Raw genomic sequence first — 17,632 nt, forward strand, 5'->3', positions numbered from 1 at the left:
GGGCTATTTTATTTTTAAAAAATCCTCACCTGGGGATATGTTTCTGTTTATCTTCAGATAGAGTGGGAGGGAGGGAGAGAGAGAGAAACATCGATGTGAGAGAGATACATTGATTGGTTGCCTCCCACACGACCCCAACCAGAACTGAGGATGAACCAAAACTGAGGCACGTGCCCTTGACCAAAACTGAACCCTCGATTCTTTGATCTTCAGCTGACGCTTTAACCCCTGAACCAAACTGGCCAGAAAGGCATTGACATTCTAAAAGCCAAAGAATAGATTTATCCTAATGAATTAGCTGATCCAAGAGACCCTGGCTCTTGCTGCCCCAGCTGGCTAGGTACCTTGTTCTGCATTGCTTCTCATAGGATAGTTTTTTTCATTACTTTCTTCCTCCCCTCCCCTCCTGTCCCCTTCCTCTCCTTCCCTTCCTTTGCCTTCCATTCCTAGTGCTTTCCTTCTCTTCCGCTCACAGGCTTTACATAGATGTTGCTCTTTGTCTTGTCACAGGATCCCTACGGCTCCCAGGGGGCTCAGGTTTCCGTAGCCCAGTGGTTTTCAGCCTTGGCCCCACATCGGAAGAGCTTTAAAAAAATACTGAAACCTGGTTGCCGTTCAGTGGTGTGCTGGACCCAGATCCTATACACTTGTAAGAATAGACTGTTAAATTTTCAGAATTGTGTGAGCCAGTTGATATCACCTTGGTAGCTAGAAATCAGCCACAGCGGGAGTGTTAATACCATAGAAATTGGCAAATGCTACACATCAGGGCTTTTGATATTCTCTTGGGAGTTGGTTGTTAATGATTTACCAGCTCATCGCCAACCCTGGACTCTCCTTCCCTGTTCTAGTATAAGTGGTCTGGGCCTCAGGACTCCTATAAGCACTTCATTCTAACATGCAACCGAGGTTGAGAACCACTGTTTCGTACACTGGCTTTTGCCTTCCCAGCCTTAAGTCGTCCGTGTGTCTGAAGATTTGCAAAAGGCTAAAATGGACAGATGGGAGAGGGGCATGGGAAGCAGTGATCTCCATGAACATTCCTGTGCAAGTCAGTGCTACGGAGTGATGTGGGAACATAGGCTTTGACATCAGACAAGTTCAAAGATCAGATCAGTGATCCTGGCTAGGAAACATAACCTTTCTTTTTTCTTTTGTTAATCCTTAACGGAGGATATTTTTTCATTGATTTTTTGGATAGAGTGGAAGGGAGGAAGGGAGAGAGAGAGAGAGAGAGAGAGAGAGAGAGAGAGAGAGAGAGAGATCGATTGGTTGCTTCTGCACAATCTAACCAGGGCCAGGGCAACCCAGGTATGTGCCCTTGACCAGGAATCAAACCCGAGACCTTGGGTCTCTGTGGGCCATGCTCTAAGCACTGGGCCAAAATGGCCAGGGTGGAAACATGATCTTTCAAAGCATCAATTTCCCCATCTGTGAAACTGGAATCATAAAGGTACCTCTTAATTAGGGCTGTTGGGAAGACAATGAAAGAAGGTGATGCATAAAAAAAATTTAATTTTTCATTTGTAAACAATAATTCAATAATGTATTCTCGATTTTTGGGGGGGTTTATTTTCATGTATTTATAATTTCCTCAAAATATGTACTCTGAGTACAGTGATTGGGTATAATTTTTTAAATGTTTTTATTGATTTTAGAGGGAAAGAGAGAGAGTGAGAGAAACATTGATGAGAGAGAAACATTGGCTGCCTCCTGCACGTCCCCTACTGGGGATCCAGCTCGCAACTGGGCATGTGCCCTGACTGGGAATTGAACTGGTGACCTCTCAGTGCATGGGATGACGCTCAACCAACTGAGCCACATTGGCCAGGGCTCCCATGACATTTAGAAGAGAGCAAGGCATGTTATAGATGCTTAATAAATGTTCCATACTGAGTGGTCCCTAAGTCGTCCTATTTACTTCCCAATGCAGGTGAATGTCCAGTGTTATTAGCTAATAGATTTAGGAATGGATCAACAGATATGGCTGCACGACAGAATCATCTGGAAAACTTAAAACACCAATAACCCAGCTCTGTACCTAAGAGAAGCAGATTCAGTTGATTAGAGTTTGATTTGGGTACTGGTATTATTTAAAAACCACCTTGGGCATTGCAAATTTGCAGCTCCGATGGACAATTATTTCTTTAGATGTGTAGCCTCAGGGGCAGTAGACGCCTGGGGACTTGTTATAAATGCAGAGCATCAGACTGCACACGAGACCTACTGAACCAGGAATGCTGGTGCCGGGGCTCAGCAATGTGCTTTGAGAAGCCCTCCAGGTGATTCTGGTGCAGGCCAAGCACTGTTAGAACTTCCTGAGCAGCGCAGTATTCTTTGGTGACCTCCAAGTAGGATGGAACAACTTTGTTTCATGAATATCTCAGCAAAGATGCATTTTATTGATGAGAGCTGCCACTGTTAACAGGAGGTAGGTGGTTGGGGAGCCAATACATCACTTTAGACAACAGTCTTCTGTCTCCATATTTGGATCAAGTGAGAAGGAAAAGCCTCACTTATCATGTTTCTTAAGGATCTCTTTATTCTTTACAACGAGGCTGCCTAGAAATCCTTTGTGGTTGTTGAGTTTAAGATGGAGTAATAGGTAGAGTGTCCAAATGGATAATAGATTTTACTCTCAGGCCTCAGTGGAAATGACACCGATAGCCGAGGCTGACGGATTCACCACTGGCCTCCTCTCGTTAACCCGCCGACCAGGCGTCTGACCCACATCCAGCTGAACGAAGCTCGACTCAGCTGAGGTCGATTTAAAGGGCCCTGGGCAAGGGGTGCTGCCTCCATCATGATGAAGATGGGGAGTGGGTGGGGAGAGGACATATTCCTGGATCCTGGACAGAGAATCCAGACGGAAAAGTCAGGACCTTGAGGAAGCATAAGCAAGGGCGTGAGAACTTCTGAAGCCCCGCTGCTCGGTGCTGCCCAGCCCGGTCAGCTCAACTCAGGTACCGGCAGCAGCTGTGTCTGCGTCCACGTGCTGTGTGTTTGGAGAGAGGGGAAGCTGATGAAAAGTTCGGATTCTCTAGGAACAGTGTTGTCTGGCCTGTGAAAACTTTCTCCCATTCTGGACTCTCATTCACTGCCAACCTCCCCCAACCCCAGAATCATTGCACTTGTCTCCTTTTGCAGATAATAAAGGAAGCGAGTGATCAATGTGGGCGGAACAGTGGCAGCCGGTTGGTTTCTCAAGGAAGGTGGTGGCTGAGCCGGGGCTTTGAGCATCATTAGTCAGCAGAGGGGGAAAAGGAGACAAAAATTAGCCTGGTGCTGTGTGGGACGTTGACGGGTTTGTCCTGAGAGCAGAGAGTTTTTATTGGGAAACAGAAGGTAGAAAATAAGATTGTAAGGGACCAGGGCCATGAAGGGAAGCCTCGAAGGGTAGGCTCCCAGGTTTACTGGACTGTTTCTCTCATATGCAGCAAGGAGTCAGCAAACATTTTTGAACTGATGAGTGAGTGACACCATTTAACCTATCAACAGATGGAGACCGAATCCCTACTATTTGCAAGAGCTTGTTGAAAGGAAGACATGACATTGTGGGAACACTCATCTTGAAGCAGCGTCGAGGATGGAGTAGACAAAGGCTGGCGGGCCTCCTGGAGAGAGCAGAACTGGGGGAATAATTAGGAGACCTTGAAAAAAGTATCTGAGGGGTGTGTGTGAGGGCTGTCTGTGTGAGACGGTGATGATGTCCTTGAGGACAGAATGGGTATGAGGGACTTTCCAGTGGCAGAATGGTTGGCTTCGAAGAAGAGAGAAGACTTGAAGTGAGTAGGAAGGTCAGACATGCCCCAGGAGGAGCTTTAGTGATTCTGCGTAGCTGTGAGTCAGGTGACTGGACCACTGGGTAGTGAGCAGATAGTGAATGGAAGCGTCAGCATTAAACGTATGTCCCTCTCTAACAGATTTAGCAGTTGTGGGCGAAGGGGGCTGTCTCATTATTTTTCCCCACTTTAAACGGCCTTTATGAAAATATTATTTAAAATATCTTCCCCAAGCTCAGAAGCCATTTTCCAATGTTGAAAATCCCTAGCGGGCTAATCCTGCTATTGGTTTGTTTTGTCTTTGAGAATGTGTACAAGGGCAACCTAATTCTGGTGTTTTCGTTGTGTCATTTTCAATTCTGGTGGCTCTCCAAATATTCACGAGAAGGGTTGATTTCGAGGGGTCCAGTCTGTTACGATGGAAATCCTCTTATTTTAGTATTTATTCATTTTAATACCTTACTTTGTGTAAATTTTAGCAAATAGTTTAGAAAGAAGACTTGCAACAATTTTCCCTACGTTTCTCCAACTGAGGCAGTCTTGGTGTGGAGGCTTTAAATTGAGGAAATGATAGGTTCCGGCCGCCTGGGACCTGCCCTGTGGTTGTAGCATCTAACAAAGGGGCCTTTCTACAGAGGGCTGTTCTCCCAAGTTATGCAGAAATAGTTAGACACCAGGGAGTCCTAATAAAATACCACTGAATTGTCATTGGGATAATGTATCTTTTGAATATTTATTATTTCTACATTGTAATGGATAACACACCCTATTTCTAATAAACGGATAACAGAATCTCCTTATAAAAATAACTGTTGATTGATATATTTTATTTTATTTTAAGAAAATTCTTTACTTTAGGGATTCATGATAGGATTGTAGAGCTTAAAGTCCTAAATTTCTCCAGTGCATGTAAATTAGACTTAATGCACAGAATGAACATTTTTCAGAACCTTGTCTGGGAAAACCTCAGGGAACTTGATTTATTCTGAGATAAATGAGAAGGATAAAGGGTTTAAAACGTAACATAACCATAGATATAGAGAAAACAAACAAACAAAAAACCCCCAAACAAAGGCCCCCCCGCACAGCAAACATTTGCTTCCTTCGCTGAGGAGCACAGCAGCCGGAGGCAGGCAGGGTGGAGAGGGGAGACCGGGTGTGATGGGGGTGGGGCTGGGGGTGGGGGGCTAACCTGGGAGGAGCTTCCTCCGGGCCATGGCAGCTGCCCGATGACTCTGGTATTCCACAAAGGCGAAGCCTCGGTTTTTGGTTTTATCTGCAGCACTTGGGTAGACAATGACGTCGATAACGCCTTCAGTCACCTTCTTCATTTCCGATAAGATTTCTTCTCTCTTTTTGGTTTTTGGAATTCCCCCAACAAACAACCGGCAGTTGTCCACGCTGGCACAAACCCCTAAGAGACGCCCGTTTCTGCAAAAGGAGCAGATGTTTGATTGGGGAGAGTCCAGGTGCGATGAACAGAGGTTGACCAAGTACGGCCCTGCACCCGATATGGTCTGTAGATGTGGGCTGTCTGGTCTTCGGAGTGATCACACAATTTCTAGAAGGTTGTGGCTGCTGTTGAGAAATTGGAATATCTGTCCACATTTGCTCTTTATTTTTTAAAGAGAAAAAGGTATTTGAAACTGCATATCATCTGCTGCCTTTAGATTAGATGGGGTCGCGCCAGGTGTCGATTCTCACCCCTCCCTAAAGTATCCCCAATGCTGGGACCTGTACCCCTGCCCTCATCACTCAGGTCCCTGCCTGGCCCTGGCGGTACTTGGTGCTCCCTTTCCTTTCCATCCACATGGGGAAGCTCTTCTGACATGATTGCTATTAAAAATAGTCCCTTATGCTTGAACAGCCTTTTTACATATTATCTTATTTGGCCTCTACAGGAGCCTGTAGGTAGTTAGAGGTGTTGTTTCCATTTTAGAGATGAAGAACTTGACTCTAAGAAATTAAGTGACTTGCCAGATTCTCAGTTCAATTCCTGTTTCTTGCACTGAACAATGTTGCTTAATAGCAAGTTGAAGTACACTTCCCTTGGCAGAGAGTAGATTGATTAAACTTTTCTGGGAAACATTTGGCAAAATGTATCAAAAGTTTCAAGTGTGCATAATCTTTGACCAAGTCATGCCCATTCTGAAAGTGACCTTAGGAAACAGATGAGCACCAAGCATGGATAAGAATATTTATTGTTGTTATTGAAAATAGCCTGCCTCCAGATGGGAAGTGGGCAGACTATCCCAACCCATCGGACTGGTTTAATGTATCTCAGTTGAGATGTTGTTACTGAATTTGGAGCTGGACATTTCCTCAGTGTGTACCATCGTATATTTTTCAGCCTGGTTCTTGCCCACTAAATGCCAGTAGCTACCAGCTGGGTCATTACAATATGTCTCCTAGGGTGGACAAAATGCTGCTGGCTGAGAATCATAGTTAACAAAGGTGGGAATTCATAGTATAGAATGCTCTCCAGTCATGAACATAGTACTGTAGAAGCATGTTTATTGGTTAAAAAGCAGTTCACAATATGCTGCTGGGTTAAAAAAAAAGAGAGAGAGAGAAAAAAAAAAGGCTGCACATTAAGTATGTGAGAAGGTTATTTTGATCAAAACCATATAAAAAGACAATGAAAGTCAATATAATGATTATTTTTGGGCAAGGGGGTTGTGAAGGAATGGTTTAACTTTTATTACTTTATAGTGTGTGTGTGTGTGTGTGTGTTGTGAATCAGGCTATGTGACTTTTATAAGACAAAAGTTAATAAAAATGAGTCAAGTTCCCTTAATAGAAACCACTTGTTTGCCATGATTAAAACACTCATCCCGGTGAGTGGGAGGCTGCTGAGTTCTTGGAACTAGTGACTTGTATGTGTGGCAGGTGTTCTGGCCAGGGCTGGGCCACTGTCCTGGTTCCCTTCTATGATTTTTCTAAAGAAGCAAGAACCATATATCAGATCTGTGACAGGTTTATCTCCATCGCTCTAGGAATGTGTTTTTTTGGGGGAGGGGAGATTGCTAAAGTAATCTTTCATTTAAAAAAATTCACTTAAGGAAGTGCTGTACTCCTACATATTATGCATTTAAAAATTATTTCTGATAGTTCAGGGCTGGTCGGATATCAGTGACCAGCAGGGGGAGCCTAGAGGCTCCATATTCTAGGTTTAAATGTGTGGTTCCTCAGGCACCTTCCCTAGAATTGCCTGGAGAAGAAAAACCACCTCTCGAAAGTCGAGGGCAGGATCCATGTCTCAGAGCCAGGCATTTAGATGATGCTCAGTGAATATTTGAGGATGAGGAGGATGCTCTAACAACGGTGGGTCTTTCCCGGATGAGAACCTTCTCTCTCCCCTGGTGAAAGCAAACCAAAGGTGATTCTCTTCTCTACGAGAAAGGTTCTCTCTCTGGAGGGTTCCCTGACCCACGGCAGAGTGGACATAGGTGAGGCTGGCTCTGGGATGTCTACTCTGCTATTTCATGTTCCACTCATCCTATTTCTTAAATTTTAAAGTCACTCTGCGCCTTCACTTTGCACCTTGACTGGAGTTTTTGCCGCCACCTTTATCTTTCGAAATGCTTCGTTGTTGTTCTCCTCCCGTCTCTCCCTCCTCCTCCTCCTCCATCGCTGTCACCATCACCATCAGCAAACATTTATAGAACATTTGATATGTGTCAGCTTTATGCGCGTTATCTCATTTGTTTTCGTAACACCCCCATGAGGCAGGTATGTTTTTATTTCTATTTTATAGATAACAGCACTAAAATTCAGAGAATACTGTTTCTTATCAGTGACTGTACAGTAGTTCCTCCTTATCTGAGGTTTTGCTCTGCATGGTTTCAGTTACCCGCAGTCAACCCTAGTCTGCAAATAAATGGAAAATGTGAGAAATCAACAGTGAATGCATTTTATTTTGTTTTTTAAATCCCCACCCAAGGATATTTTTCCATTTATTTTAAGACAGAGTGGAGGGGGGAAGGAGGGAGAGAGAGAGGGAAACATTGAAGTGAGAGGGACACATTGACTGGTTGCCTCCTACACAACCCTGACCCAGGCCGGGACTGAATTGCATCCAAGGTGCATGCCCTTGAACGGAATTGAACCCGTGACTCTGGTCCACAGGTTGACGCTCTAACTGCTGAGCCAAACCACCCAGGGTAACGATGAATGAATTTTAAACTGTGTGCCATTATGAGTAGTGTGGTTAAATGTCACACTTCCTCACGCCATTCTGCCCGAAGGAGAATCACCCCTTTGTCAGCATATCCACACTGTACATGTGACTTGCCCATCAGCCAATTAATACTGGTCTGAGTTAGAGCAACCGTCGTGGTGTGCTGTCCTTGTCCGAGTAACCCATGTTTTACTTACCGGCCCCAACGCCATTCACATAACTTTTATTACAGTATATTATAATTGTTCTATTTTATTATTAGCTACTGTTGTTACTCTTATAGTGCCTGATTTGTAAATTTAGTTATTTATGTGTAGGAAAAAATAGTGTGTATAGGATTTAGTACTACCAGTGATTTCAGGCACCACTGGGGGCCTTGGAACGTATCCTTCACCAATAAAGGGGGCCTATTGTATTCATTATTTATACCTTTCTATTGTCAAAAACGGCTGACAGACCCCAGTGGGTAACTGTATTTAGGAGGTACAGCCTACCCTGCTGATTCCCTACACAGCCAATTCTACATCCACTCAACTCAAAATCCATTTGGGGAATAATCCTCACTGTTAGGGTGTCCAGGTTCCATGAAAGACCAACAAAAGGGGTATCTTCCAATTCCTGAAACCATACAACTGCAATACAGTCATCCCTCGCCACTTCGCGCTTCGACTTCTGTGGCTTCACTCTATTGCGGTTCTCTCAAATATATTCATTAAAAAGTTGATCGAGACAGTGAAAATGATACAGCGTGTGCGCGGTTGTGAGTCAATTATACATCCCTGTATTACAGTTAAAATTAAAATTACTGTATGTATGGACTGTAGGCCTATGTATTCAAGCACCCCAGGAATCCTTCAACACCAGGTGCAACCCTAGAGTCTGGAACGGATTAACCTCGATAAACGAGGGACTGTATTAAATTTTTGTAGCCCTTTCTAAAACACTTTACGATCCAGATGGTCCTGAACCTGTGATGGTTTGACTTACAATTTTTTTTTTTTTTTACTATGGTGAGAAAGCCATATTCATTCAGTAGAAACTGGCCAGGTTAAGCTACGGTGTTCAGTAGATTAAGTGCTATTTAAGATATTTTCAAGTCATGATGGGTTTATTGGGACATAACCTCATCGTAAGTCGAGGAGCATCTGTACATGATTTCATATGATGGATGCTCAGGACGTCTCTGTGATCAGGGGCTAATGATAAAACTGATGCCGAAGGAGATCAAAGATTTGTCCAAAGGACCTGTACTGGTCTGCAGATGTCCAGATTCCTACTCGGAACAGTCCTCCACATATCAGACAGCTCTTTTGGATCCATGGAGGCATGTGTTGGAGTGGGGAGCCTCTTTTATATTTCTCCAGGACTCTGCTCCAGAATCCAAGCTTGGGACTGAATGGCTAGGCTACTCATAGTTGCCAAATCCAATCCATCTTTTGCTGGCCAAGGGATTTTTAAAAAAATGACCCAGTAGTTGATTGAATTACAGAATTATAGGAAGAATGCATGACTTATTTAGGGCCTATGGAAGGTGAGAGATAAATAATGGTAGGAAATCCACTCTGTACTCATCACATTTAAGATTTTATCAATGTTGCCCTGGCCGGTTTGGCTCAGCGGTTAGAGCATCAGCCTGTGGTCCAGAGAGACCCGGGTTCAGTTCCCGCTAAGGGCACATACCTTGGTTACAGTTTGTCCCCAGCCCTGGTTGGTCACGCAGGTGGCAGCCACTCGATGTGTCCCTTTCACGTCGATGTTTCTCTCCCTCTCTCTCCCTCCCACTCTACCTGAACAAAAAATAAAAAAATATCCTCTAGTGAGGATTAAAAAAAAAATCATCAAAAGGTACATCTCTATTTCAGAAAGGAAATATGCGTGAAAAACTACATCTTAGACTTGATGAAATGTGCTAATATGTAACAGTACTATCAATAATTTATTGACCTATTACTGAGTCTCAAACACTGGGCTACACATTAAAATTTTTTCTATAGTCTCCCCACAATAAGACCTATGAAATAAGTGTCATTATGCCCACTTTATAGGGGAGGAACTCGAGGCTCAGAGAGCTTAAGATACTTGTTGGCACTCGAGTGAAGACTGTCGACACCAAAGCTATTGCCTTTCAGCTGCTGCCCTCAGCTCTCTTCCAAGTGGCCCAGGGCCTCCTGCAAGGAAGAGCTTATGACAGATCCCGCTCCAAGGGAAGTTTCGTGAAGTCAGCGGTATCACCAGCGTATGAAAACCAAGTATTGATTGTACAGGCTCAGTTATGGCTTGGAACCCTTCACTCGTCCCAGGGTTTTAAATGTTATCTCTCTTTGGCTGACCCCAAAATTTGCATTGCACCCGTGACCTCTGTCCTGACCCTGATTGCAAACACTCCCGCTTCAGCCTGTCCCCCAGGATGTCTAATGTACACCTCACATGTAAATGGTCCCCAACAGAGCTCTCCGTGTTTCCTGCTTTTCTCCCAGCTTGTTTCATCTCAAGGACACATGCACAGCTGCTGGGATGCATCTGCGGCTTCCTCCCGAACTCTAAACCACTCACACTCTGAATCCAGTACTGAGCCAGTCTAATCTATTCAAACTCCAAAATGTGTCCCAAATCTGACCCTTTCACTACCTGCACCACGCACCCCATTGCGCAACCACCATCATCTCTGGTCTAGGTTTAGGCTCCCTGGTCGGTCCTCACGCTGCTGTAGTCCGCTCTTCACCGACGGCCAGAGGAATGCTTCAGACAGCACAACCCTCATCAAAATCCGATTGTGCTTTCCTCTTTTTGTTAGAATAAAATCCAAATTCTTACACTTTCGGCACAAGACTCTCCAACTGTATGGACGTCAACCCTTCTTTCTTTCTTTCTTTATATCCTCACCCGAGGACATTTTTCCATTTTTTGTTCAGATAGAGTGGGAGGGAGAGAGAGGAAGAAAGAGAGAGAGAAACATCGACGTGAAAGGGACACATCGAGTGGCTGCCACCCACATGACCAACCAGGGCCGGGGACAAACTGCAACCAAGGTACATGTCCTTAGCGGGAACCGAACCCAGTCTCTCTGGATTGCAGGCCGATGCTCCAACCGCTGAACCAAACCGGCCAGGGCCAACCCTTCTTTCTTTCCTCTTTTCAACCACAACGGCTTTCTTTCTACCCCCCTAACCCCTCAACCTCGCTTTCATTTTCAAATCTTTGCCCTCGCTGTTTTTTCTCAAGAGTAATCTTCCTCCAGGTGTGACTGTCAGGCTGACTCCTTTCACTCAAATCTCAGGTGAAATTTTACTTTCCCCAGAGAGTATTTTCTTAACTACATCAGGTCAGAGTAGCCACCTCCTCCCACAACTTTATCCCATTTCCTGGTATTATTTTTTCATACTCTTTTAAATAATCTTACACATTCATTTGCTTACCGTGAGGAAAATATACCTTGCTATATTTCTAATATTTTAAGCACGGTCCAGCACATGTTTCTGAATAGATAAATTTGTAAGTTTTGTTTCTTTGAACATGTCACAGAACTTATTTTGTTCCTTATATAATGTTGATATTAAGCAAATATTTCATTAAATTCATTTCCCCAAGGAAAATAACCTTTTTTGTTTCTGGTTTTGCTATCTTTTGCATATCCTGTATTAGATAAACCTGATAGAAGAACAGATACAAGTGCATTGTCTGATTCCCTTTTTATCTAGAAGAGGTGGATCTTACCGAATTTCATAATTGTTAAGTTGCTTGATTGCATTCTTGGCTTCCTGTTTATTTGAGAATGTTACAAAGGCATATCCTCTATTGTTGCCATTAAAATCCATCATCATTCTCATTTCATAAATCTTACCAATCTATAAGTAATAGAAAAATAGAAATTCATATTTATGCATTTATTATTCAAAATGAACACACACACACACACACTTTTCTGAAGTCTGTCACTGCCATATTTGACATTTGCATCCCAGGTAGAATGGGTTGCATATTTTTATGCTGGGTTCAGATCTATTATCTGACTCATGCGCAAAGTCAAGTTAAACTTTTTTTAAAAAGTGTACAAGTGGCCGAGTTAACAGAACATGTTTTTGACAGAACAAATGACATTTCCCATCACACAACTCTCTGGGGATTTATACACTGTCCCGGGGACCTGAAAACACATTTGTCATCAGAAATAATGTCTTGATAGATTTTGCCCTCTCCATTAGCCTCTGACGTCTCTTCAGTTTTACTTTACTCGGTAATACTCTCCCACTGATATTTAAAAGAAAAACCAGGAACACTAATTTGGAACCTCGCTAAACCTTCTTAGTTGTCTTTTTTTTTTCCTCACATGACATCAAAAGGAATACAGAAGGTGTGTTTCAGAGGATAATCTGGGGCGCCCTGTTATTTTTACAATCTGTAGGCCGAAGGCAAATGCTGGCTTCATCCAACTGACCCAGGACCAGGACCACCGTCGGAGGCTACTCACTATGCCGCTGGCTGTAGCTGCTCTGCTCTTTCTGTCTACTGCTGCCTCCGGATACTCTAAATATTCTCCAAAAATATAGGCTCAACAATTCGTTATTGCTGGCTGCTGTAAGGAGAGTGGCCCAAATAGATATGGGGGGCATGTGTGGGAGGAAGAGGTATCATCAAGCACATGCTCTTACCACAGTGGTTGTTACCTCTCATCTCGGTCTCATCCGACCCAATCCCACCCCATGGTACCCAGTGAGGGACACCTGTTTCTTCTGGACTCACTGGGAGGTGTTCAAGCAGGTTTCACCTCCGTGTTTCAGGTGTTTCTTGGTGCTCATTTTAAAGTTCAGTATATAAGGTTTTTATAGGATTAAGTCCTCAAAATTTGCCCACAGGCCAAGGGGTATTGTATGCATAAAATTAGGAGCAGCTCTGAATCTGAGGCTAAGTTACACACACACACACACACACACACACACACACACACACACACAAGCACATACATGCACATGCACATCTCCTGCCCCCACAATTGATTTTGGCATTTATGGAAAGAAATAGCTAAATTCTCATTTTAGCTGAATTTTCAAGAAATGTGATTGCTTAAACAGCACTTGGTAAATTATTGAAAATAACTGTTAATTTTTTATTCTCCCTTTAATTGGGATTTAGAAACAAAGTATCAAAAGTGGTACTTTTCCCTTGAAAGATAAGAACATTTAAATTTGGACTCACTTTTTCACATAATGGTATAAGTTCATCCTCAAAAAGGTCTCGGGGAAGTTTTCCAATAAAAATCTCACAGCCCCTTTCTGGGGGTGCAGCATCCCAGCCAGGTGGAGGGCCACCGTACTTTCTTTGTCCATTTTCCTGCAAATCCAGGGAAGGTTGTAGGAAGGAAAGAAGAAAATGAGATCTTTAGCTCAAGTTTCTCGATTACTTTTCAGAATTCTTTCGCAGTAAGAAACGTGTTTATCATGGATCAATAACAGTTGACTGGTCAGAGAATAAAAATCATTAAAGTCTCTTTTGTGTGGATTTTAATACCATGCTCATGTTTCTGTGACTTGCTGAGATGAGCGTGTGAAAACTTATAAAATGCTGAATGAATGTAAGGGCTTATTTTTTATGTTGTCATTCAAAGTCTTTGAAGCCTGATCATCAAATGATCTGGCAGCTGTTGGGATCCACTGAAGGCTGTGTGGTGTGTGGTAAGTGTTCCGGAGCTGGGCTACTCAGCTGTATCACTGGCTGTGGGGTCCTGGACAGACGACGTCTCAGAACCTCAGTATGCTCATAAGAAGTGAGAACAATATCAGCCTTTGATGAAAGGAAAGAACACCTCAGATATGCATGGCATAGCTCTGGGCACGCGATGTGTATTTATTGGTTATTCATTCTCTTCTTGCCTCCTTGAATTTAGGTTGCTTCATATACCAAGGAAGGCAACACATGACCCTAAATAGAAATATTGTGAAGATTACCGTTGGAAGGAGTGGCCGGCTAATTTGGGGGATAGCTGGGGAGGGACTTAGATCTATTTCCATTGCTGACAAAATGACGAGAAGTGTTTACTAATGTTGGATCTCTTTGCGGGGAAAATGCTGTTCTCTGTTCAAAGAGAATTAGCTTCTATTTATTCCTTTGTCCTAACAAACCCTTGGTTAATTTAATGTCCTATTTGAGGGGGAATAGTATTGGTGCTTCTCTGCAATGCCAGCTATATTTTTCTAGAGGTTCAAGACCTAGAAGTGACTAAGGATAGGCGTAATCCACCACTGCGGATCTCCTGGGGAGAGATAAATTTACTTTCCACTTAGGCATAGCCAGAGCTTTCTGTCACTGTACTTTTGTGATTTTTGAAGAAAGGAAACTATGAGGAACCAAATATCAGTATGCATCACTAACTTTTGCAATTAACACTTTAAAACATTTTATACTATAAAATAATACACGTTTGGAAAAAAAACACACAGTAATGTGTAAGCTAAAAAGAAAATTTCCCAAAGGCATCACCCTACTCATCTGTAGATGTAGTTGCTATTAAAAATTTCACTGCCTTTCCAAATACTTTTCCTGTATATTTTATTTTATTATTTTTTAAATCTTTACCCGAGGATATTTTTTCATTTATTTACAGATAGAGTGGGAGGGGGAGAGAGAGAAAGACATCGATGTGAGAGGGGCACATCAATTGGTTGCCTTCCGTGTGATCCCGACCAGAACCAGAGACGGAATTGCAACTGAGGTACGTGCCCTTGACTGGAATTGAACCCACGACTCTCTGGTCTGCAGGCAGACTCTCTAACCACTGAGAAAAACTGGCCAGGGCCCTTTTCATGTATATTTTTAAAAGACATGTTGGTTGTTCAAAAACATTGTTTTTTACAATAGTTGTTCTTTGAAGTCAAAGTAAAGCAGCTTCTAGTTTCATTGATAAATCTTCATATGTACCAATATGAGTCTATCTCAATTAGCTTATGTGTTAGCACAAGGGCTTTTGGGGTCATAGTATTTACATGATATTTGTGGCTACAATCACCTTTTTTAATTCTGAGGATTTATATTACATTGCTCTAAATTTAAAAAAGACGTCCTATGGAAATTCTACTTTGCCTTGCTGACTTTCTGCTTTAAATGACTAGATATTTTTCCTTTTACTAAATATTTAAATATTTGCCTCAAGAGTTTTTGTATTTTTTTCTCTCCTATATGCTCATAGGATTATCCAGTAGCAAAAATTTGTTACCATGGAGAAATATAAGAAATGAAATGTTTCATATTTTTATTTTAAAAAGTGAATTATATCTCAACTAAGAGTTCCCCGGAAAGTATCAATTACATACTTTCAGAGACATATTAAATATTTTATTTACTTACCTTCTAACACATATAGCCCTTACTGCCAGACACTGTTCTATCCTCAAACATCATCTTGGGTTATGGACTGTTACTATCCCCATTTTACAAAAGACACAGAAGCCTAGAGAAATTTAATTTGCTGAGTCGTGTGTTTGGGAACTGAAGTCAGGATTTGAACTCTGGTAGTTTGGTTTCAGAATCCATCAGCTACATTTTGTTGCCTTGTTATATGGAAGCCTAATCACTTGTAACAGATCCATATGTTTAAATATTTATTTATGAAAACATTTATCATGACATTAACTTGCAAACTCTCTGTTGCATTTAAATTTTTTTTTTTTAATTTCCAATCATTTTATTACACTTTTTTTTATTTTTTATTTTAAAGCGGGGAGAACATCTCATATTTATTGCTGAGAACTGTATTTCTATTGCCAAACTATGGTCCGCCTTCTTGGGTTGATGGGTGAGCCCTCCCATTTCTGTATATCTTAAATGTCTAGACACACACTATTCAGTGGATTATTGAAAAAAACTTTGTATAAATTAGGCAGTATTTCTACTCTTCAGATTGAGGAAACCAAATTTTCATCCTACCATGGTAAAATTTCAGAATTTCTAATTTGACAAGCATTGGTGGATAGTTTGCAAATAAATAGGCAATGAGCATATTGACTTTTGTAAATTTTCCCTTCAACTTTCTTTCTTCCTATAATTGATCAAATGTCACCAAACAATTTGTGCAAATCATGTGTAAAGGAGAATGTATCTGCTTACACACCAAAATGGTTGGGCAGGAAAGCTTATTAATTGCCTTTTTGTGGTATCTACAAACACTTGAAATAAATTCTCCAAGAATATCTTTTGGGATCGCAAAGGGACTGACGGGTTCAGAGATGCTACAAGGTTCACGCCCTGGGGGAGATTTGCTTTATGAACCATCCACCAGAATTGAAATCCCAGTAGTAGGGATCCAGTTGAAGACAGGCCCTGGGCATTAGTCATGGGGTCAGAATATTATGTCTATTACTTGGAAAGGACAGTTGGGAGCTGGATTGCTGGTATTTTAGGCACTATTTTTTGTAGTTGATTTTAAAATAGATAAAGCCCAGTTATAACTGCTCTTTCCCCTCCTGGCTGATGTCTTTCTTGTGGAATGCATTACCCTCCTAGCAGCACAAATGTATTAATAGTGCAGAGAGAAAGAATATAGGATTTTTTTTTTTTTCCATGAGAGAGTGCCCATTCAATTCTGAGAATTTTTATTTTCCAAATAGAAGACTTGGAAGCTGTTCACTCTCTAGTCATGTATAAATAGGTGAGAATCTTCAACTATGTAAATTAAAAATCGAAGACCTAATTCTAACGATAAATCCAGTGGCTTTAACTTAAATGTTAGATAGCAAGTCTACCCAGTAACTCTGTTTATATGTCAAGGGTATTTGGAAGTTCCTCATGTCACGGATATTTTAAGCCTTTCACGATGGAACCACAGTCTTTCGGGGATAATGTATACCATATTCTTGACCTTGAATAAAATCACACAACCTTTAATAAATGATTCTAGGCAATAAATCATAGCATAAAAGTCAAACAGTCTGAGTTCATTTTGGCCACCTGGTATCTGAACTTTTTATACATCTGGAGAATCTGGACAAAACAACCTTCTCCTATAGGATTTTATTATTACTATTATTATTATTATTATTATTATTTAATTTATCTTTATTTTTGAAAGTATTAAAGATGTCTCCTTTCTTTTCCCCCATTGATTGGCCCCTCTACCCTGCTCCCACAAGCCCCCCCAACCAGGCCCTCACTACACTATTGCGTGTGTCCATGGTTATGCATGTATGTATATAAGCTCTTCGATTAATCTCTTTCTGCTCCCCTACCCTTCTTCCTTCTGAGATTCATCAGTCTGTTTCCTGCTTTCATGTCTCTGGATCTATTTTATTTGTCAGTTTATTTTGTGCATTAGATTCCACATATAAGTGAAGATCATGTGATAATTGCCTTTCTCTGACTGGCTTATTTCACTTAGCATAATACTCCCCAGATCCCTTCATGCCCTCTGTCTGAAAGGGTAAGGCATCCTTCTTTTATACCGCTGCACTGTATTCCATTGTGTAAATGTACCACAGTTGTTGTTTTTTAAATCCACTTATCTACTGACGGGCACTTGGGCTGTTTCCAGATGTTAGCTATTGTAAATAGTGCTGCTATGAACATAGGGGTACCTATATTCTTTCTGACTGATATTTCAGGTTTCTTAGGATATATTCCTAGAAGTGGGATCACTGGGTGATATTACAGTTTCATTTTTAAAATTTGAGGAAACTCCAAACTG

General features: G+C 41.8%; 1 protein-coding gene across 2 annotated transcripts in view; it reads right to left on the reverse strand.

The window, feature by feature from the left end:
- A1CF (APOBEC1 complementation factor) overlaps positions 1-17,632 on the reverse strand; it is a 50,850-nt gene that overhangs the window by 21,345 nt on the left and 11,873 nt on the right. For both annotated transcript variants that reach the window (XM_036265429.1, XM_036265431.1), the window contains exons 2-4: positions 13,156-13,290; positions 11,677-11,807; positions 4,975-5,213 (exon numbers count right to left, since the gene is read on the reverse strand). In XM_036265429.1, the coding sequence (XP_036121322.1) occupies positions 4,975-5,213; positions 11,677-11,807; positions 13,156-13,290 (505 nt within the window). The remainder of the gene's footprint in view (positions 1-4,974; positions 5,214-11,676; positions 11,808-13,155; positions 13,291-17,632) is intronic.

This window comes from Molossus molossus, unplaced genomic scaffold (assembly GCF_014108415.1).
Source record: "Molossus molossus isolate mMolMol1 unplaced genomic scaffold, mMolMol1.p scaffold_m16_p_17, whole genome shotgun sequence".
In the NCBI taxonomy this organism is placed as follows: Eukaryota; Metazoa; Chordata; class Mammalia; order Chiroptera; family Molossidae; genus Molossus; species Molossus molossus.